The 23,253-nt window shown below is 42.7% G+C and overlaps 1 protein-coding gene across 1 annotated transcript in view; it reads left to right on the plus strand.

The window, feature by feature from the left end:
• Positions 1-23,253, plus strand: part of TSPAN5 (tetraspanin 5) — a 73,608-nt gene that overhangs the window by 42,569 nt on the left and 7,786 nt on the right. Inside the window, exons 2-5 of the mRNA XM_082760309.1 lie at positions 8,564-8,614; positions 18,346-18,492; positions 19,793-19,963; positions 21,825-21,950. Coding sequence (XP_082616435.1) covers positions 8,564-8,614; positions 18,346-18,492; positions 19,793-19,963; positions 21,825-21,950 — 495 coding nt within the window. The remainder of the gene's footprint in view (positions 1-8,563; positions 8,615-18,345; positions 18,493-19,792; positions 19,964-21,824; positions 21,951-23,253) is intronic.

The raw sequence follows: 23,253 nt of genomic DNA on the forward strand, positions 1-23,253 counted from the left end.
CAGACTAAGGGGGAAACTTCCCATTCTGAAGGGTTTTGAAATGGGAGAGAAACGCCTGAGATGGAAGAGCCAGCAAGCGGACTGTTCTGCATTTTCTTGGGCATATTAGTCAAGACACAAATTGAGTTGTTTTTTAAAAGGCACAGGAAAAAGTTGTTTGATGTTGCTTTTCCTTGCTCAGTGACATTTTTGTTCTTTGCGTTTACTTCTTGAGAGTTTGGAAGTGGCTTCCAAATATACGTGCTCTTAAACAAAAGCAGGGCAGAAAGCTGGAGGAACTATGTTAAGAGTGGTTTCCTCTCCAAATCCCTTTCTGGGAAAGCACGCTGCTGCTTTTCAGGTTGTCTCCTCTGCTGCTGCCTGTGCGTTTGTCACGGTTACTGGCTGGACAGTGAAACCAAAATCGTTGCCTTTGGGTAAAGCTGCAGTAATGTTTTTAAGATCCTAAGCTGTTTTTTTTTCTCTGCAGTGTTAGGCTGGTGCTGTTGTGCTGCAAAGTGTTTATTTTCTCAGCCTGCTTGGCTTCAAATTGCAGAGCAGGCAGGGAGGTGTTGAGCTCCGGGTTAGCCGTGTAATGCTGCACGTGTTCTCCATTTGTGCTCAAGTTTTTATCCCAGCCCCACCTTTTTTCCTGCCTTCTTTTATGCTGGTGTTTTTAGCTGGAATTAATTGTCTCTGGCTAACAGCTTGAGGTGCATCCTTTGCTCCTTCTATGAAGATTAGGGGCGAGGAGTCTGCTGGTGGGGCACTCAGGAGGCCTTTGGAGCCCCTCACTCTGACAGAGGTCTGCTGTTTTTATTCAGTTTGTGCCCTAACACGTCACTGTCATGCCGTGTGCCCAAAGCAGCACTGTTCAACAAGGTCTCGTGGGACTCTTAAAGGCAGAGTTCCCCAGAGTCGTATTAACTTTGACCCAAATGAGCCAAGCACAGCAGCTTGTGCCTGGAAGGCTTGCCTTGGGACCCTGTGGGTTGCAGAGGTCCCGCTTGAGATTATGCGTAGGACAAATGTTCCATGGGAAACTGATTTTCTGTGGCACCCAATGCTAAAAACGGGATGTTTTCTGTTAAAGCAGTGTCCAAACAAGCATGAAAACTTGCCAAGGATTCTTTTTTTCCTATTAAGAAGCCGCTTTGTGCTCTGATAACACCTTCTGCCTGGAAATCCTTCTGGGGCTGAGCAGGAAGCAAGGAAATCCATTTCCCGTCTGTGCTCCGTTTCCAATCCATTTCCACTGTCCTCCTCGCTAATGACTGTGCAGGTAAAGCTGGGATCAAACAAGCAGCAGCTTCGCTCTTACAGATAAGGGTGAAAATGAGCTTATCTGGTGGGCTCGTGCTCCCTGCACGCTGCCTCCTCCGTGGAGGAGCGGTGGGCAAGGACTGACCGCAGGAGCACAGCTCTGCAGCAGTAGGGTCTTTGTAAGGCAGCATCACTCCCTTTTTATAGCTTTGCTCCTAGCGAGCCATCTGTACGTACTACAGCTACGTTTCCACATCCCTCGAAGAGATTTTCTAATGCTTTTTTTTTTTTTTTTTCCATCCTGATATGCCTCAACAGGAGGAATTGGCTATTAGCATTTGTGCAAGCTGGAAGGTCTTACAGGAGGCAAAGGCAATGCAGTCATCAGGAATTAGAGTTTGTGGAAACAACTCAGTTCAAAATGACAATGAAATCAGGAATGAAAGATGGTACCTAACATATGAACCTTTTGTATGACCTAGAAGATACTGCTCATGCTGTTGGTTGGGTTGGTACCATATGAGAACAGATCCTTTCACAGTAAGTTGGAAACCTTACAACATGGTTCTGTTTCTTCAACACGTTTATTCTTCAAACAAACGTAATGCCTCCAAATGAAATGAAATGGCCGTGATAGCACTGAATAGTCCCCAAAACAAGTCCAGCACGGGTGCCAGGAGCAGAACCTCCCCAGGGCGCCGCATCGCGTTAAGCAGCCCTGATTTGAAGGGGCACCTTGCAGAAGCGAAGAGCGTTTCCCCTACATGTTTAGTCAAGCCCCCGATTCCTCTGTGGAGAATGATGAATAATAGAGGTGCTTTTGATGCTGTCTGGAAAAAAGACAAAGGGTCAGCAGCCTGTTTCAGTTAGCCACGCAGCTGTTTTACGGCTGCTTTTGTGCACTGCCAAACGGTGGAACTTGTGCCGAGGAATAAAACCTGCAGGTAAACAGCGCTGCGACCATTTGGTGCCTCCTGTTTGTTCCTCCGTGCTTCTGTTTGAAAAGAATTTGGAATCACAAGTTTGTTTGCTCTACCCCCTGCCAAGTCATGTTATTGCAGAAATGACAGATTGATGTCTACTTCTGCAAATTTTACCTTCAGTGGAAGATAGAAAGCTATCTTGTAGTATAAAAGTATCTAAAAAAAACCTTTAATTTTGACATAAAGTAAAAAATTTGACTTAAATTGATGAATAACCAAATACATCAAGGGCACATGGCGGTAGCTTCTAGATTTAGGAAGAAGCAGTTCCCTACACGAGAAACTGCCAGGGTAGGTTACCTTCTCGTCTGGAACAGAATCTTTCAGAGCCTTGGTCCACAGACCATCTGTGCCTCCAAAAGCTGCCCTGGGAGGCCTACACAACCACGCTTAATATTTAATCAGTAATTCCTAATTCTGGGCAGTTACAGTGTAATGGGAAATGTTGAGTGTAAAGGGAAATGTTGAGGGTTGACAGTGGCTAAAAGCACTACCCGTTGGCTGTGTCCCGCTGGTGCATGGGCTGCAGGGTTCAAAACCATAAAGAACTTCACAGCCCCTCGTGTATATGCTCATCGTAATTGTTCCTGGATATTGGAAGATAGCTCGGAAGCAAAGCCAGGGAAGAGGCCCACGACAAGGTGCACGCAGCAGTTTCTCAGTCTTCCCACGCAGGACCTGAGTTTGGAGAGTCTCGCTGGAACTTGGAAAGAGTTAAGTTTAGTTTATCTAGGCTTGAGGGGAGTTGTTATTCCAAAAGTTGGAGCAGGAGAAATTGAGTCTAATTCATCCTCCTTTTTTTTTTTTTCTGTTTTCCAGTATATCAATTTCTGTGGACAAGAGGAGAGGGACTTGAGTCTTTAGGGACTCTTGCTCCAAGCTGATTGGCAGTACTTACAATTGCACCACCAGAAAGCAATAAAATAAATACATAGAGCAACTGTAACACAAAGCAGATGTCTTGCTTTTGCAATTAAAGAACTGGAGAAGGCAATAAGAAAAATAATAGCAAATGTCTGCGCGTTTGGGAGGGTGAAGTATATCTGGCTTACTTTTAAAACAAACAAAACGGAAAACCCCATACTGGTGCAAATAATAAATACATTAACAGTTCCAGTACCTTGCACTGAAAAGTGGGGTCTCTACAAGCTTAATTCATCATTAGAAAGCATCATGGTAAGAGTTGTGCGAGATGGAGCAGACAGCTTTTCTCTCCGTGTTCTCAGGTCTGGTTTTCTACTTTGGGGGATTGTATAAAATCAGTTATGTCTCCGATACAGCTGAGCAAAAAATGTGTGAAAACTGGGATTTGTTTCTTCTCCATGTATGCGTTGGGAGGAAACAGGTATCACAGGGACAGTAATCTGTGAAATGTAGTTTAATGTATTTTTAAAAGCTGAACACAGAAAGGAATTTGACGTCTTTTAATCTATGTTCAGTCTATATCCGAACGCCGCTTTGAACCAAAATGGTAATTAGTCACCTACGCAGCATCTTCATTCACCAGCTGTAGTACATGGAGTTTTCTTGCTGGTAATGTCTCAAAGCAAACAAGAAATGGGCTTTAGGTGAGCACATTCTTTGTAATCACTACCATAAATGTGTCAGCGTGTACGTACATTTTGAGCAGTTTGCCTTTCCCATAGTCACGGGGTGTGTTTAGCCACCTGGAAATGAGATGCTGTACCTGTTCGTGTTGGGAATGGAAACGTTGCTGGAACTGGAGAGGAGGAAAAAAGGGGTTCACTGGGGTTTTAGAGCTGTTTAGGAACTTGTCAGTGCTGCTTGTATATACGTGCAGGGCTCAGAAGCCCTGTACTTCCCTGCTTATGTTTCAGGATGTGAAATATTACTCTCCGTGTTGTCCCGATCGCTGCTGCATTTGTCAGTAAGACGGTGCACCCTGCTTTCCCTCGCTGTGCTGGCTTGAGCCACGCAGGAGGAGGTCCTGCTGTGTGGGTTGCTGCAGGATCCTGCAGGGAAGAGACGCCGAACCGGCTGTAGGACCCTGAGTTTTCTCACTAATGCTGCACGCAGCGCTTGGGGCAGCTGGCAGGTCTACGTGCTGCCTCAACACAGGGCTTAAAAACATAATAATAATAATAATAAAACACCATCGTGAGGAAGTTCTGGTTCTGAACTTTCACAAGTTTGACGTGTTCCTGCTAGTGCGCGTGTAATGAGGTGGGGAAGGGAAATCGCAGGCAGCTGTGCCGTAGCACTTCCCCGCTCAACTCTTCACTAACACGTTCACACACAGACCTACGCTGGTTTATGCACATGGCAGAGTAACAGACCTTTTTGCTGCTCGGTCTGCAGCTGTCGGGCTTTTGGTTGAAACCCGGTGCCAGGTTACTTAAGAATGTCAGCTGCAACGAAACGTTCGCTATACGAGGCACCGCCTGATGGCTCTGCTTAAGCTCATCTCCCTCTAAAATGGTATCGAGTATTTACATTGCTATTTACCTCAGCATCCCTTAGATGAAATGCCGTTCTGTATCCCTAGCAACTAAGAGTCATTTACTTCCATGCAGGCAAGACTGGGAATAAGATATATGCAGCTTGAAACACTTATCCATCAATCCACTTCTGAAAACTGCACATAAACTCTGTAAGTAGGGCAACAGCACAAGTATTGCTACACTTTCTGCTCTGAAATACCCACGCTCCTTATAGAAGAGGAATCTAAACACATTTATTTGATGTTTACAGACTGAAAGCCTATGGCTCAAAAAGTACTATTGTGCAAGTTTTTTGTAATGCTGTAATACTCTGGAGGAATATTTCAATGTTCTCTTGCAAATTGCTGTTTAAAAAAAAAAATAATCAAGGTTTTACGAGCTCTGTCCCAGATCCGGTGACCATTTACAGTCAGGCGAAATGGTCATACTAGATGTCTGTGGAGAATTGAGGCCATCTTTGTCTGTATATATTGTTTAGTAGATAACGAGGCCAACTTCCACCTTTTTATTACTCGTTGGAATAATTTAAAGGATGTGAATGAAATTTTCCAGACTTAACCGAGAAGATGTGGATACTTGTCATCCTCTCCTCACGTGCTTAGGATGTGAAGAAGTTTTCCTTCTGGTTGCAGGCAAGCAGAATAAGACCTTCTCGGAGCCATCTGCAGAGGGATTACAAGATAAGCAGGATATACATCCTGCTTTGCCTCTACTTCTAACAGCAAGAATCCCCCTGCGTTTTTGCTAAGCACTTTCTGCTTCTCTTAGGCTACACAAAAGTTTTTCCTAATTGTCAAGAGATGCTGGAGTTAATCCTGGAGAGAGGTGCAAGTCTCCTGGCGAACATCTCTCTCGTGCCAGAGGGGATTACCGAGAGCATTCCTCGGAGCTTCACCCTACAGCAGGCTGGTTGTGCAGGGGTGGGCATTGCTTGGGAGCGATCCTGGGGGGTTAGGTTGGCAGCATGCCTAGCTCAGTATCTTGGTTTAAATGGAGCAAGTAGAGTTTGGCGAGGGAAGGAGGCGTTCAAGCAACAGAGCATCAATACAGTGATCTCTTCCTGCTTATTTTCTCCTGCTAATCGATGGTTTGAAAACTCTCTGAGCCAGAAGCTATGTCAAAGTCACTCTTCGTTAGCTGTGGATCCTCCATTAATTTATCTAACCCTGTATTCTGGATGCCAGGAAGTGTTTGACTTGTTCAGCATCCCCTTTCATGTTCCCATCCCAACCCTTTTCTTCTCCTAATGGGTCTTGACCATTGTTCCTTTTTCACCAGCTGCTCAAAAGGCAACTGGACAGAGATTTCTGTTTTGGAATATGAAGAGGACAGAGCAGCAAGTAAATCTGTGAGTCCTCTTGGAGAGTTTTCAAGAGAATCAATTTCCTGGGTTTTGTTAACAGGCTTGCCAGAAGCTTGACAATCTCAGTTTTTTTAGGTGCTTCAGCTTAGCATTGTACATTCTCCTCTCAGTTTACAGGTTGAGTAATGAGATCAGTCTGGCTTGAGACCCATATAGTCTGCTATAAGTTACCTTCGGCAACCTGTGAGGTAATACCTTATCCCTGTATCTCTCAGCAGCTGCTGAAGAATAAGAACACTCAACTGGATTAAATTTAATAAAGCTGGTAGATCTGAGACAGACTTGCAGCTGATGTGTATGGCTGTTAAGTTACGTATGTGTGCACTGATCAAATTCTTTTTTATTTTTCTATGCTCACTCAGTTCAAAACTATGTTAAGCTCCTTGCAAAACATAGTGCTTTGTGTCTCTCTAGAAGTAAAAATTCTCTGCTTCCAAATGCACTTATGGATTATTTTTTTTTTAAATAATGTTTCTTTTACCCCACTCCCATTCCTTCGTCCTTGCTACTTTTGGCTGTGTAAGAAAGAAGGAAAGGAGCTTGATATGGCAAAAAAATAAAAAAATAAAATAAAAAAAAGAGAGAGAACTTAACTGCACTTGTCTGAAAGTGATTTGGAAACTTGTGCAGCTTAATCTTGTCAAGTTTCAAATAAGCAGCCCAGTCAGAAGGATTATACACACTTCTGGCAAGCTGTGCAACCACAGAGAAAGAACAGTCCTGATGCAGGTAAGATAACCTTTTCCTGCTCACGTGGTGTACCGCAGGAGACTGTACTTTCTAATCCATTTTTTATATTTTATAGACAATTAAGGCTGCTGAAATTGCAGACTTTCTTGACCTGTTTTTCTATTCAAGAACATTTTCAATTCTCCTTGTCTTTAATACAGCCAAGCTTGTGACGGATCCCTTGCTGCCTTGTAGTATTGTTTAAATTTGCCATCGTGACTCTTGGAGTCAAAAAGGAGAGCGTCACTCCTGTTAGCATAGATGTGCTTCTGGGTGAGCTGGCGGCGTGTAGCAGTGCTGGGCAGGCAGAGCACGCTTGCAGGAGATATCACAGAGATATGAGGGGTATTGGGGGACTTCAGGGTATTGCAGTGAGGATGTAATCCCCTTGATGCTGAGTTATGCTGTATGGAAATTCCTGTGGTATGGAAGCTAGAACTGCCACTTAAAGTTAGCGTAGATAACAAAGAAGGAATCTTGCTTTGAAGCTGGTGAAATCACTTCTGGGAAAGCTTTTAATGTTGATATTCCTGCCTCCTCCCACTTCTAAACAGAAAAACATTTCTGTCCTGTTTTGCAAAGAAAAATCGTTAGGATACTTAGCTGTTTATGCAGATCTTAAGAGAAAACATGCTACGTGCCAAAGTAAATCTGTGCGCTGTGTTGTCCAGAAACCACAAGGAAAAACAAGTTTGATGTTCAAGCACCATTCAATTACATGCCCTGAAATTAGAGTGTGTGTAATTTTCTTTTTAGCTAGCACTTCGGTTTAAAAAAAAACAGGGATTAAAGTTGGACAGGTGGATGTTTAGAGATGTGCTTAGCCTCCCAGTATATGTTTTTTTTTTCAGTACTCTGTGTGATTGGTACTGTATCACGCCAAATATACAGTGGTGGTGTCAAGAGGTGGAGTCTGCCTTTTCTGCTTGTTTCACAGATGCTTTGTGTGGATTTTGTATGGAAATCCTGTAGTATGTGGAGGGCAAGGATACACTTAAATTATTTAGTGGACTGGAGAATACGGGGATGTAGCAAACCTAGATACTGCGCCCCTTTCCGTCGTTGTTGGAAGGCATTTTCTTCTCTGAGTTTGCTACTTTTGAATCCCTTGGTGAAGAAAGGACGGTCTTTCATGCATTCCTTTATGAAATACAGAAACGTTCAGTATGAAAAGGGTTAGTAAATGTTGGCTTTAGTTTTTAAAAATTCTTACTCTTTCAGACCTGTGAAGTCAATCCCCCCACCTCCCCCTTCCCCAAACCCTGTGTTATATTATGTTTAAACATCTTTCTATGTCTCTGGATAATATTGCTAAAACAGATAGTAAAAGTATATTTAGGCTCTCTTTTAATCTCCTTCTCTTAATGAGTGGTCTGTGAGAGGTGTGAGGACTGTTGTTCTGTGCGTGTGGTGGATAATACAACAGCAAAATAACGTGCTGCTTGCTTGTGAAGTTTGCCTTGGGGCAGTCTGACAAGCCAAGAAGCCTTATTTGTGTGATGCTGTGAAAGTGACATTTATTGTATCTACTATTTGTATGTAGAACATCCCTGAATGAGCTGTGCAACCTTGAAAGTCCCCTCAGTTTTACTGGTTGAGTTGTAAAATAAATTAAAAAAAACCACACTGTATGCATATTCTAAAACTCTTGCTAAGCTCCCAAAGTCCTGATAAAATTGATTTTCCAACATAAAGGATGAGGTAATATGAATGTTTAAATAAATAAATCTATAAATTTGTAGTCCCCATTCTGATATTTTTTTTATTTTTATTTTTCCCTTTAGTTCCTTGGCATAGCATTTCTTGGCATTGGATTGTGGGCATGGAATGAAAAGGTAAGTTGAATGTGGCATCAGACTCACCTTATTTCTTTTTTTTTTCTGGTGAAATACTGGAATAGCAGTATGCTGCACGTTTTGTGTGTCCACACAGTTTCTACTGAAACAAAATCAAGCTTCTCTGTCAAATAAAACCTTGGCTTGGCTCACCTAAAGGAAGATCCTTGGCATTTTTCCTGAGAACGCTTTGGCAAGGAATCATGGCTGACACTTGCACATAAAATAACCATTGCAACCCATGCACGCTCCAGCGGCAGCACAGGCGCTGGATCGCTCTGCTGAAGGCGGTGTTGGCAGCACGGCCCTGCTGCACGTGGCCCCGGGAAGGGAGAGGGAGCCTGCGCCTCTCAGGGGGCAGCTTCTTGAAAGAGAGCCTCTCCAGCCTCCTTGCTGAACGTAGCAGGCTAGCTGCTGCTCCTCTTAAGGAACAGCAAACCAAACCTGAGACAAAACAATTGGTTTTCCTTACGCAAATGAATTTGTCCACTGGCTTTCTGTTTCGAGGCTGTAAAATCAACTTGGAAATGAGAAGAAGGGGAAATAAGGGTGGGGAGAGAGAACCCACTTGTGAACCAGAGCCTAATTTTTAGCTTGCTTGCTGCAGAACTTGGGAAGAAGATAAAATATCAAAGCGTAATATACAAAACAAGTCAGTATGTACTGGGTTACTGAATGAAGAGCTTGGCCGTAATATATCAGCTGAAATTAAAGCCAGGAGTTTCCTTTTCTTCTTCGTTTAAAAAGCTAAGTTGAAAATAATAAGACATGGTTGATAGCAATGGTACTATGATATTTAGTTACATAATGTTTTTCTTTTCTGATGGAAAACAAAGTAAGTTCCAAAGTGATGTTCACTTCAGGCATAACTGGTGCTTGCAGCAGAACAAAACAACACATTGGAAACATTGGAGTTTTGCCACTTAAATGCAGGACAAATTTTGCTGATTCAGAAGTGATTTATTGACTTAAAATCTAATTGCTCTGTGCATGTGCCTTGGTTACTGATAATTACAAATAGTATTTCTCAGGGCTAGTAATAGGGTATTAACTAACTTGCACTGTATACACCCATATATGCAAGTTTGTGTTTGTATATATAATGTGTATGTATGTGTATGCATGTGTATTTACCTACTGTATGATGCTCATGTTGGATGGCTTGAATAGGCTTGGAAAAAGAGTGCTGTCACTCAGCAAAATGTAAAAACATGTTTAATTTAATTCTCTGAGCATACTCACAGAGCTTATAATGCTGATGTTTAAGCCTCAGAGAAGTACTTTATTTCAGAGTGGCTTCCCAGGCAAGTTTTTAATGTTTTTATATCGTTCCAGTGGTAACACAAATGATTCCTGTTTAGAATAAATGAGCATGTAAAGGGAAATGAGCTATAGTCTAGTTTGTGTAGTCTAAAATACACCACCCCTACAGCTTGAGGTTGTTCGAGCAGAAAGATGGCTTGTTAGGTTTTACATATCTTCTGTATGTGAAACCGCCTCCACTTCCAAGTAAAAATGCTTTGGGTTCATAATTGTTAATAACTAGAAGCCAAAGCTCATGTTTTTACTTGAGATCTGGACATCTGTTATCGTGCCATCTTAAACCCTCAGTAGTCAGATCCTGCAAGAGGGAAGAAATGTCATGTTGTTTTTAAGACAAGCAAATAAAACCTATTGCAGTTTAATAGGCATCAGCTCAGGCTCCATATGCGGTAGGTTTTCATGTGTAAATGAATAAATAAAATGCTGTTTCTTGCTCGAAAGCAAAGGTCTTCCCTTGAAAATGAGCATCATCTCTCCCCAACTGCTGCCCTGTGGTGTTTAGTGTGTACTGCTTCAGTTTGGGGTCTCATCAATCAAAATGCGGTATAGGTACAGAAGAACTGCAATGCTCACGAGCATAGAGAGGCTTGATTTTTTTTTTTGTAGCAGGAATTATGGAAGCATGGCCCTGTGGCAAGCCAATTCGGGACCTTTTCTTCATGCAGCTCTCCGGGGGACAGTACATGGCCAGGCCCAAAGCTGCAGGGCCGAGTGCCAGGTAGCCGTAGGCCTCGTGGAGCTGCAGGGGGGAAGAGCAGTTACAGCCCCTGTGGAGTTGTTCTTGCCGTGTGCCTCTTGGCCATTCTGGTCTGCTGTCAACAGTGAATCAGCTTTGCAGAAAAGGACCTATAGATCCTGGTGGGCTCCTGGTTGACCGTGAGCTAGCTGCTGGCATCCTGGCCCACGTTAGGCAAACAATTGCTGCCCTCTGCTCAGCACTGGTGAGGCCACACCTGGAGAGCTGGGTCTTCTTCTGGGCTCCCCACCCTGAGAGAGACCAGCAGAGGGTCATGAGGATAACGAAGAAACTGGAGCTGAGAGAGCTGGGACTGCTCTGCCTGGAGAAGAGGAGGCTCAGGGAGATCTCAGCAAGGGATCTTCAGGATTGGATCTTCAGAAGGGCTTCTCCACTGTGAGCTGATACGATGGTGGAGAGGATGTTATTTCTGTCTTGAGTCATCTGGCTTTATATCCAGCTGTATTGCTCCATATCCTGGCCATCAAGTTGCATATACTTTTGCTGTGTCAAAGAATCTTTTTTAAGATAGAAAGATTGTGTACAAGGCCATGTTAAAAATGCAGGATGTAATGAAGTAGTCCACGTTTTACAGAAGCCCTGTTTGCTGCTGGGTAAGAACAGTTTGTGGTAGATCTGTGGATATGGTGGCTGGTTTCTCTTAGCTAGGTTGGCTTGAATTCCCCCCTTTAAACTTTGTTTTAAAGAAAAAAGAAAGAAAAAAGAGAGAGAAAAAAAAAAAAAAAGCACACTGTACAGTCTCGTGACCTTCCTTTGCAGGGAGGCGAAAGAGCTCATTTGTCAACCAGGCAGCAGAATTGGCCTGACAGCCAGGCGGCCAGGCCTAAACAAAAAGTGGGCAATTAGCATTCTGAGTCATGAACCTGGCAGAGAGCTGGGGGGGCAATAAACTCGGGGCATGAATAAAGCTATCTATACATGGATGCACTATATAGCTCACAGTCTCACAGTGTTTTCAGGCACGCTGCAGTTGGGCTTGCACCATTGAAAAAACAAAAGTAATCCACAGCAGCTGGTTTTATTTCCCCCCCACACACCCGACTAGTAGCATGAACATTGTTAGCATAGAAAGAGTGTGTACTAAAGAGCTTGTGGTAAGCCCAAGCAACTTAAGCTACATTTACTCAGTAGCAGGTGGAAAAAAGTTTCACTGACTTCTTTTTTTTTAAAGCATTTCAAGCATTTTTTTTTGTTCTGTTGACTTTTTAAAAATCAACTAACATCGTACAAAAATTGGTTGAATTATGTTAAATAATGCGGTCTTAAGGCTCATTGAGAGTGTTCGTGGTATGATGCCAGTAGGTACTTGGGAAAACAAACTTCCAGGTTCTCCTGCTACCTGCAGCAGAGTTATATGCAAGTGCAGTGAGAGTGAACTATGAATTGCTCGTCTGTCTTCTGCCACCTTATGGGGCCATCTGTGGAGTGGGAGCTTTTAGCAGAAACGTTTAGGGGTCTGCATTAGGTAGCAGGTTGTAAAGGTAGAGATGCTAAGGTGGGGAAAAAATGTACAGATCCTTGCAGAATTTGTCAGACTTAGTTCCCATATAAAGTTGTCTGAAATGAGGAGGGAGAAGTGGAGGAGGCTGATCACGTGCATAAATACGGTTTGAAGGCTTTTCGTGATTAAATCAGCATAACTAGAAAATACTCCAACTCAGAAGGCAGGCTGTGCGATTTGGAGCACCAGCACGGTACTTCTGTGCGCTTGCATGGTTTTCTTGGTGAGCGGGAGCTCCAGATGTGGATCTCAAGGTTTAAGCTGGACTTTTACATGTCATTGAGACTGGCTTTGGTGCTCTAGGACAGGCTAAACTCCCTACATAGAAACAGCCATTGTTTGTCAGGCCAAATCTGCCTCCCTCTTGCCCTGAAATTAAAACAACAGTGTTTTTATTTTTTCAAGAAGGAATTCTTGCTGCTCTTTACTGTCTCAGTAAGGGGCAAACGTCAAGAGGGAGTGATACAGCAGTTGCTCCATAGTTGTTGCTCATGCATGTCCATTATTTAGCTCTTCTAAAAAAAAACCAGTTGCTGACAGCAAAACGCTGTTCATGTCCTGTGGGTCCTCACAAGCTGAAGGGTACTCAAGGCGTATTTCTTGCTTCTGTGGTTTTTACATGACTGGGAAGGACAGAAGGGTATATTAATACTCTCTGTTGCCTTTAATTTAAATTTCAGTACCTAAAGATGCATTATCTAAAGAGGCCCTTAAATTGTTTACTAGCGTTCCAAGATCTTGTAACCATTAATCCTGAAAAAGGCAAAAATCTGTATCTCAAATGTGTTTATGCCAGCCATTTGCCTATTGAACTCTGCCTTGCCCTGACAAGGCGGTTAATTCTCCTTCATTAGGAGCTTGGAAAATAAAGTTCTGCTGCTGTTACTGTTTGCTGTGGAAATGCAAAACCAACAAAAATCAAGGAAATAAGTTTTGTAAACATCCCCCACCTCGTTTCTCTCTCGCAAAGACAAAATTCTGGAGTGGAATTAATTTGGCATGTTTCAATGGCTATTGTTCTGTTCCTCACGCTCATTCAGATGCGCAGCATGGAGGAACGGCATGAATTTTATGACTAGGAAAGTAGACATTTTTCCATTTTAAAATAATACATTTGGAAATACTTTTATTTCCCATCACTCTCATATGTTCCTGTTTGCCAGTGTTTCTAAGTCCTGCAGACAAGCTTGTGGGAAGGTTAATCCTCGGCCTGCAGAGAAGAAATGTTTCTGAAGGTCTCATATTGCTGAATCTTTCTTCTGACCATTTTATTTTTTACCCCAGAAGTGGAATTCTGCAGCAGAAATGTTTAGTGGCTTTTTTTTTTCCTGTCTTATTTTGTTGTTGTTGTTTCCTCTGCTTTCTCCCATCCTCCTTGTGTTGGTTTCTCCTTTTTAATAGCCTGCTGGGTTGTTGTTTTTCATGGGGACTGTAGAGTCCTGTTCTTTCACATTCACCCTGGTGGGCCGAAGTGTGCTTTCACAGTTTTACCACCTCTTTGTTCCCTACAACAATTATTCTCCTAAGTTGTCTCTGACTCCACATATCTCGAATTTTCATTACTGGGGCAGCTTTCCAGAGCTGCTGCTGTCTGTAGTGCTTCTGCTCGCAGCCGTGTGCTGCTGTTTTCTTCAGTCCAGTCCTAGTGCAATCCCACGGGCTGAATGCCTGCCGTTGGCGGAGAACATGGATTATATATCCCAGGGGCACGTCTTCCTTTGTAAGTAACCTAGGTTGTGTGCTCTGAGACTGTTACCTGATGTGGTAACTCGGGGAGTCCCTTTAAAGGAGCTCACCTAAAATGCTAATGTAGATCTGTGGACATGGGAAGAAGTCACCTTAGGAAGGTAACTGCAGTTTTGTAAGATCTTCCGAGAGGTCTAGCTTGGCCAGCTGGTGTTTGTTGGTGTGGCAGAAGGCACCACCACTGCTGCCCCTGCCACTCCTTTGCTGGGAAAGGAGCAGGTCCTGCCGTTTCACTTGGCTTTTCTCCTGAGTTGGTGTGTGGCAGGAGTATGAGATTGGTCTTTCCTGTTGCGCTCCTGTCTCGTGCTATCCTAGTGACTGCAATCAAATCCACTTCACAGGTAAAAGAACTTTATTTGTAACTTCACCATCACCGATTTTAGCTCAGTTACGGATGATGATTTTGTCCCTTCACAACCCCAAACAAATTTTTGACTTGTGCTGGATGAAAAAGTTAAATAAAAACCCAGGTGCTCGAGTGTACAGCAGGCAATTGAGGCTGGGGGAACAGAGCAAGCAGATGAGCTGGAGATCAGCCAGGGGACGTGTCCTGCTGGTTCCCCTTGTGGGGCTACAGCAGAGCCCTGGATTGATGCCACTGCGAGAAGGAAAGTAACAGAATGCAGCTTCGCATGGAGTTTACTGCCATATAAAGATCATGCTTATGTCTAAACCACCAAGAAGGTGCCCAGAAACATGACCATACCTCTGAATTATGAACATAGGTTTAAGAAAAAAGCTTTCCTTCATTTATATCAGGAGTAAGTACAACTATTTAGCAGTAAAGATTGGGCTACTGCAGTAGTGTTGATGAGAAAAATCCTTTGTATTTGTAGAAAGCCCAACTTTAAAGGATTTACAGGCGGTCTGTTTAGGAATTGCATCCCTGCAAGAGATGAGCTGGTTACAAGAATGACCGGTAGGCTAAAGACGGGATAAAGACAGAATTGGCCACTACCAGATCACTGTGCATCTCTGCCAAACTTTGCCCAGAAGTCAGCCACAACAATGACAAAAGCCTGAATACTGTGGTAAAAGGCATTACAGGAACCTGCAGTGGGTAGGAAGAGCATGCGCCTGTAGGAGCATACATCCAGTTCAGTTTATCAGTATAAAATGAAATAATGTTCCTCAGTCGTTGCCCTGCTGCTCGGAGCAAAATAAGCTTTTCTTTAAAGTATTGCACTGCTGTTTCTCCTTGGAGAGCTTACGTGTAAGTGTCCAGAAAAAAAAAAGCAAATCTGGAAGATGACTGAACCGTATTTCAGCAGTAAGCAGCAATCTTCTATCAGCCTACCTCTGTGCATGTCTAGCTGTAACCACAGAGCATTATCTGTGTTTGTCATTCCTGCTGCTAGCTATTGTTTTATTGCCAAAGCCTCTCTGAAGACTGTATATCCTGAGGTGTCTCTCCAGAATACTGATAACTTGGAATTCGTATGCAGAGAGCACACAGTACAAACGAGAATTACGCGGTGTACGCCTTGTGCTGTCAGGATGTATTACTTGGGGTTTATCCAGGCTGGGCTGATGATTGCCATATGCAGACTAGCAAAAGATGCACATAAAGGTGCTCTCCAAGGACAGCAAACAACAGCAGATAAAGCTCACATTGTTCTCCTTCGGTGCTTGTCAGATGAGAGCATCCTGAGGAGTCAGAGCTGGGAGGAGACCACAGACGTGATGAGTGACTTTTGCCAGGGGGCTGCCTGCTTGTGCCGTGCCAGGGTGGCAAGAGCCTGGCAGTGGTAGAAAATCAAGTAAGGTGGGAAAGGGCACGATCAGAAAGGGAATATAAATACAACTGGTTTGCTAAATTTTGTCATCATTGAGCGTGACAATACAAATTTGGTCTATTTCTTCTTACTAACACTTCCTTATATCAGGACTAGCTTCTCTAAGAGCAGCGTCTCCAAGTGTGAGCTGACTTTCACTTGGATTTCATCTTGCATTTGAATTCTACTTTCATATGGAAAGAACTTGATTGGACATACTAATTTGCTGGTTTTTAAGAAAGACAAAGTGTCTGACGAAGAGAGGCTTAAATGACTGCTCGTCCTTCTGGATTTTTTGAAGTAAAATAATTGCAATACAAAGGCAACATCCTTTCTCCAGTGGCTGTTTTCACATTCTGCTACATGGTAGTGCATTAATTCACAAAATGAGCTAACGTTGAAAGAAATGAGGAATAGTTTTTGCTTAAGGCATAATTTCTTCTCATCTTATGCAAAAAGAGAAAACAGAGAGAGGACTTTGAAACTTGGTTAGAAGTCATTACAGCAGACCTTTTCCCTGGGGCAGAGCTTGTGTCTCCTGACTTGCATATGTCCAAGGCTGTGCCTTTTTTGGAGGTTTGTGCGTTAGATTATACTGCTTAATGTTTGTTATTCTTCACCAGGAAGTTATGCCTTTGATTTCTTTTCTGTGGCATATGTAATGAAGCAACGGTGGTGGAAGACTTCTGCATGAGTTGATTTAGTGTTAATGACTGATAAAAGCTGAGTTCAGCCTGGCTTGTACCACCTCATCACTAGCTGCTTAGAAAAGGGGCCGTGCCAACGGGTCTGCTTGCACATTGCCTCTGAGCAGCGTTGTGTTAGTTATGCCTTTTGTCTATTTTGGTCTATATAATGAATGAAAACAGGACTAATACTACATATAAGGTTGGAGTAAAGTGTGAATGCGATTGTTTTTGTGTCCCTCTGTCAGGCAGCAGCTACCTGTAGGAGGAGGGAGAGAACGTCGCTGATGTTGTGGTTTGTTGTTTGTAACATGGGGCTAGGCTGTGCTCTATTTTTTTCTTCTAGCATGCCAGCCTTTTCCAAGGCTCCTTGCTGTGTGCATGGGAGAAACGCAGGTGCCTATTTTATCCAGTCTATCGCGGTCTTCAGAAATAAAATAAAAAAAAAAGACAGCCTTCATTTGCTATTTACTCACTGTCAGTTTTGCGTGGGCAATTGTGGACGTGGTTGCAGACTGTGGAGTGCTGCATTAGAGATAGCGGGTATATCACTATTTACATGCTATGGGTGGTCCAAATTGAGTATAAAAAAAATATCACAGATCCAAAGCCACAGTTGTTAGCTGTTAACAATGTTACTAATGACTTTTGGAAATGATGCTATGATAACATCCTTCAGAACTATAGCTGTTGTGGGAGCCTTTCAAAGAAGCAAAGGGAGTACGGACAGGAACAAGAAAAAGGATGAAGTACTTGAGAATAAATCTGCAGATACGGAGCTGTAGAGGAGAAGGTTTGTGTTGTTGCTTTTCAAACCACAGCTCATTCAGGAGTTAACAGAGAGAAAAGTAGTCCAAAGCACTCAGCGTGGGCTCAGGCTTCTCTGAGAATACATGGAGAAACGTCCACTGCAGCAGCGTGCTTTGCATCGACCTACGGCACCAGGGAGTTGAACGAAGAAATAGTGATACTTCAGCTTTTTTGCTGCCAAAAGGCTTTGGGAAATCGTAACTGTTCCTGTGCAAGCTCACTGGAATAAGGAAAACTTTGTGTTTGCTCCTTGACGTGACCCATCTGTTCAACATCAGCCAAACTCTGGTTAAAATGTGTTCAGAAAAATAAAATAGTTCCTTGGGACTACTGGTGTCGCAACCCAGGCTCCATTTCTGAGGAGGCAATGGCATTACAAGCAGACCGTGCTGACTGTCATATCTAAAATACAGAATATGTAATCTACCATATGATAGGTATAACCTAAGCTAGTGCAAACCGCCTCCTAAGACAAGTCCTTGAACTGCCTTCTGTCCTTCTAAGAGACTTAACACTAATTTCAATTTTTCTTCCTGCTAACTGATTAGTCAGTAGCCATACTTATATCGTGACTTCTTGATGTGTAGATGACTGAAGTTTTAATCGAGCTTGTCAAAATCTGTTGCTGCAAAATGCTGCAGATAACCTAGGAGCTCGCTTCTAATTTCTGTCACTTGTATGTAGTGAGCCTAAATGCTAAATTCAAGATGTGCTTGCTGTTGACTGCTTTTTCTATCAGAACATTTATAACCGTGTGCTTACATAAACAACGTATATGATACCTCCCCATGGGTAATAAAATTGAGGTAAATTTTATTCGAATGTCTATTCTTACTTTCTGGCAGACTACTTCATCTGGCTGCAGATGCAGCAAAATGCCCTGTGGGTTTTTGCAGAAGACTCTAGAAGCACGTTTTGTTTTCCATTCCAGGTGTTGATTCAGAAATACTCTACTTACTCACCCTTTTCATCTCTTCATTGGATGCAAAGATCTTATTGTGTTTTCTTGTTGTACTGAAGGACATTTATTTGCTGTATGCCTCTCCCTTTTTAAAAAGGAGAAATGCAAGCCGAATTTGTACAACAGAAAGTTTGAAGACATCTGTTATACCTTGGCATTGTTTCTTTCCCAGGGAGTGCTGTCCAACATCTCCTCCATCACCGACCTGGGAGGCTTTGATCCAGTTTGGCTCTTCCTCGTGGTAGGAGGAGTTATGTTCATTTTGGGATTTGCAGGATGCATTGGAGCTTTGCGAGAAAACACCTTCCTTCTCAAATTTGTAAGTAGCCTTTGCAACTGTGGCATTCACTGGTTACACGGCGTAAGTCACCTTCTGTGTTCCTGCTTAGCTGTGTAAAGGCCTTAAAATGCCTTTTGGGGGGGGTGGGATGTGACCCTGATTCATTGCTGAATGTCAACTGAAGACTTACAAATTCATGATTCTTTCCTCCACTCTCCCAGCCTCCAGAGCTGGGCACAGCCTGGGCAGTATTAGTTTTCATAGCCATTAACTGCTGATATACACAAAAAGGGTTCCAGTGAAACAACTGCCTTCAAGTGCCTGATTTGGCTCCCACAAACTCATTGTATTGCAGGAGGAGGCGGCTGACAGTTACGATTCTTGAGGCATTTTTAAAGCAGCTTGGGATAGTTCTAGTTTGCTCTTGCTTAAAAAAAAAAAAAAAAAAGAAAAAAAAAAGGAAAGAAAAGCTATTGTAACATTTTTTTTTTCTTCTGCCTTGCTTCTCTCAGCTTGCCTAAAATGAACCCATCTGCTGTACCAGAAATAGCTTCCTATACGGCAGCTGATGGAGAAATTAAAAATGCATCTGAACAAACACAGAGAGCATATTAAAAAGAAACTTAAAGAGGCAGTTGCAAAAGAGATGGACTTCCAGTAGACGAGGACCCCTGTCTGTTTAAAACACTGTGGGCTCAGTGGAGATGCTTAGAGAAAGTGGCAGATCATTAGTAATGCCTTTGGCATCCATTGCATTTGCATTAATCATCACAGCCTCATTTGGTTTTAATGTGGATGTGAGTCATTCCATAGACATTCCTCTCTGACTTAATCATTAATTAATTTCTGCTGTTACCAATTTTTTTTTTTTTTTGCTTTACCCGCTTAGGCAAAGCTTTACCAGTGAGCAAGTCTAAGGAAAAAGTCACTCAGAAAGCATTTCATTGGCTTTATTGTTTGTTCTTTGCCTTTGAAAATGGGAGTGCCTACACAGAAATTTAAGATGAGTTTTCAGAGAGCCCTGGCAGGTGGCCATCTCTGTTGAAATTTACAGTGAACTCCCTTGGGCCTCTTTGGAAATTCCAGTGAAATGTCCTGCTCTGGGTGCCAAAGTTTGAATTCATTGGCATTTTTATTATTTGCTAGAATAGAATTAAGAGTCCTGTACTACAGCTCTAATTAAAAATGGTGTATTTTAAATTTAAAATGTATTGTGTGCCAGAATAGCTTGAGCTTGCACTGAAACAAAGCCCTACCACCAGATATAATTGGGAGCCTTGAAAAATAAATTTTTGGCCAGAAGGCAAAATAATTCAAACCTCTTTCTTTTTCTTCATAGTTTTCTGTGTTTCTTGGAATTATTTTCTTCTTGGAGCTCACTGCTGGTGTTCTAGCGTTTGTTTTCAAAGACTGGATCAAGGACCAGCTTTATTTCTTTATAAACAACAACATCAGAGCATACCGAGATGACATTGATTTGCAAAACCTCATAGACTTTACGCAGGAATATGTAAGTTGGACTATGTTTGTTTTTTCTTGCTTGCTTTAAATAAATACGTTCTCTCTCTTTTTTTTTTTTTTTTTTTTTTTTTTACTTCCCATCTGTTTGGTCTTTTCAAGAAACAACAGAAATATTCTAGCATATATAATCCTTGTTATCTTTACAGAACCTGTGCATAACCCACAGCACCTGTGAGAAGTGGCTTATTTGTTGGTTTTGGTTGAAAACTCTTAAGTTGGAGAGTTGGGCTGACTTGCTCATGAAGCTTTTCAGAGTCAGTGTGTCAGATGGAGTAGCTACCATCAGTCTTGTGTTCAGGTTGTTGGAGCATATTCTGTATGTATCTAAAAAGGTATTTTAGGTGTCATGGCAGGTGACGTGCATTCAGTTCTGGGATGATGGTGGTGGTGTTTTAGCAACATGAGAGGTGCCACACATCACACTGCGGAGTGGCAGAGGTGCTTGGCTGATCTGAGTGAATCTACAAGGTTCTTTCTCTTTACCAAGACTTAATGCAGCTAGCCTAATGAAGTGGGAAACTCAAAGTTCTGGCAAGAAATCTCTAAATGATGCCCCACCTGCACCTGGGGGGGAAGGAAGAGTGAGGCCAGAGATGCACATGTTTGTGCAGGTGGTTTTGCCAGTACGCTCTCACTCCAGTACTTGCTTCTGGAGTGTGTTTGTGAACTTCACTCTGAATTTGGCCCCGTGTAACTACACTGTTAAGTGTTGGTTGAAATCGTCGACTCTGATTTTTATCTATTCTGCAAATAAATTTATTCAATGTTTCATTTGCTTCTGTATCCCCTGGGGGGAAAGGGACCGAGTAACAGGATGTGGATCCTCACGCTGGTTTGAATATTTTGTGGTTTGGAGAAGGTCAGAGGTGAACGCAAGCTGAAAGCACTGCTACATGCGTATGCAACCAAAAGGCTGCAATCCAATTTTGCAGCAGGCTGGCACTAGATAAAACCTGCTCTCCTAACGGGATTAGCACTACTGACAGTTAAGTCAGGAACTGTGTGAGTCTGGAGAGCAAGCCACTTTTTCAGCTAGTAGAGATAAGATGAAGACAAGATGCTTCTGGTATTAGAGGGACCTGTGTTACATCCAGAGAGAGAGAATTTCTGTTCCAACGCTTGAAAGTGCAGTTAGCTTGATTTATTAACTATTTTTATTATTATTTACCTGGCATAGATGGGTTAAATGCGCTAGATACCTGAGTGCTGTAAACTGTCAGTGCTCCACTGATCTCTGGTCCCTTCTTTGTATGTTCAGCATGTTTCACAAAAGTCTAAGTCTGCCATTTGGGGTATTTACACTTTTTGAAGGATTCTGCTTACCTTCAGTAAGTGAACGGCTGCGTGGTGCTTAGCTTCCTGCTGGGTTAAACCACAACAAGGTGTTACTTGTATAATCTGTGGTGTGCAGCAAACACTGAATTCGTGCTGTCTCGTGGATGGCCTGACGAAGGTTCCTCCAAACTGGCAAATGGAGCACTTGGTGCTGACTGGTTTTGCTGAGAACCCAGGGCCCATCAGACTGGGCAGAACGTCACACTTGTGGCTGTGCTGTCCCTGGGCCTGAGCGTGTAGGACTCTGCAACTGGCAGTTTTTAGGCTTATCAGCTTGTTCCATGCTTTTCTCCCCAAAGAGCAGCACTGCAGGGTATGAACACAACTTTAACCCCGTGGCAATTTTGCAACAACTTAAAGGTTGGAAATGGTCTTTAAAAAAATACAGCTCTGATGAAACAAGAAGGAATCTCCGATTCTTTATAGAAAACTAGGGGAAAACTGACAACGATAATTATTAATGCTGAAACTTGTTTATACTGAAAGTCAAGAAGCTTTCCTTTCTTTTCTTCTAGTGGCAGTGCTGTGGGGCTTTTGGAGCTGATGACTGGAACCTTAATATTTACTTCAATTGCACAGATTCCAATGCAAGTCGCGAGCGCTGTGGTGTGCCATTCTCTTGCTGCACTAAGGATCCTGCTGTAAGTCAGTCAAGAGGGTAGAATGGGGCTGCTGTTCCAATTTTAAAGCACTGTACAAAGTTTTCTGGAAGTCATGCATGATCTTAACTTTCCCACCACTCTTTTTTTTTTTTTTTGTCCCATACTTGAAGCTCAGACTAACTGTTAATTTTCTGCAGTCAGCAAAAATCCTGATCTAACTTGAGCCTTCATTGTACGCTTTTCATGTTTGCTGCTTTTCATTAGAATGAGAGAACCACGAGCTTGGCTGAACATACATATCAATTTTAGCACATACAAAAAGCAGAAGCCCATAATGAGTTGAAGGATATGAGCTTTCAACTGAGTATCATCAGGATATTTCATTTGCTGCCTTAAAGAACAGAAACTCTAAGGCACTCTGAAGCAGGTATTACTCATTATTTAATGGAGTGTCCAGAGGCTGCAGTCAGGTTGGCCTGGTTTGCTCTAGGTGCAATGATAAATGACAGCCTGTGCTCTGAAGAACTGGAATATGTTTTCATTATGATCTGGAGATGATCATAGAAATATTTTTACTCTTTTTCTCCCTTTAAAATTACTGCTTGTCCTACAGTCACCCGAGATCAGACTTGAAAGGTCAGAAGTTGTTTGAGGGAGCGGCTTTTCTGGTAAATTTTCACATCCTTTTTAAATAGTTCTGGATCATCAAGCAGAAAATGCTGGAGCCATATGTTACTAGTACAGACATGATCGGGAGCTCAGGGAAGCAGTTCACTGACAGTGAAAAGCTTGGAACAGGGATGGGTGTGTGCACTGAGACTGTTACGTGGCTAACACTGCATACATTTGACTTTCATAGAGTTTAAAAAAAGCAGCCTGCGAGTGCTTGTATTATCTGGTAGCTCAGCTCTGGCTTTTTCTCTACCTGGAGTGACTTCTCGTTCCTTGAATGTCTGATCCGGAGCACTGACTAGGATCAGGCAAGTTGCCAACAGGCAGCTCAGGTGCTTCCTGCCTTGCGAATGCAACGCAATTGCAGCTCTGGCATCCAGTCACTACTGCTGCCCTCCTCCTCCTCCTCTCCATTTGCACAAGCTGCATTCTGCTTCCTCTGAAGGGAACGTGTCTTCACACTAGTTTGAATCTTCCTCACAAATATTGTCATGTCTTTTAAGAAAGTCTTAACATGAAATGGAAAGTATGTTAGGCTCAAGCCTTACATTATGCTTAGGATTTCCCCCCCGTGTTTGCCTGTCTGCCTACCCACATTGAGAGGTCATCACAACCCAGTTTTAAAAATATAGTTGTTATAAAACCAAGCCAGTGACAGCACTACAAGGTA

This window comes from Aythya marila, assembly GCF_965140915.1.
Source record: "Aythya marila genome assembly, chromosome: 4".
NCBI lineage: Eukaryota > Metazoa > Chordata > Aves > Anseriformes > Anatidae > Aythya > Aythya marila.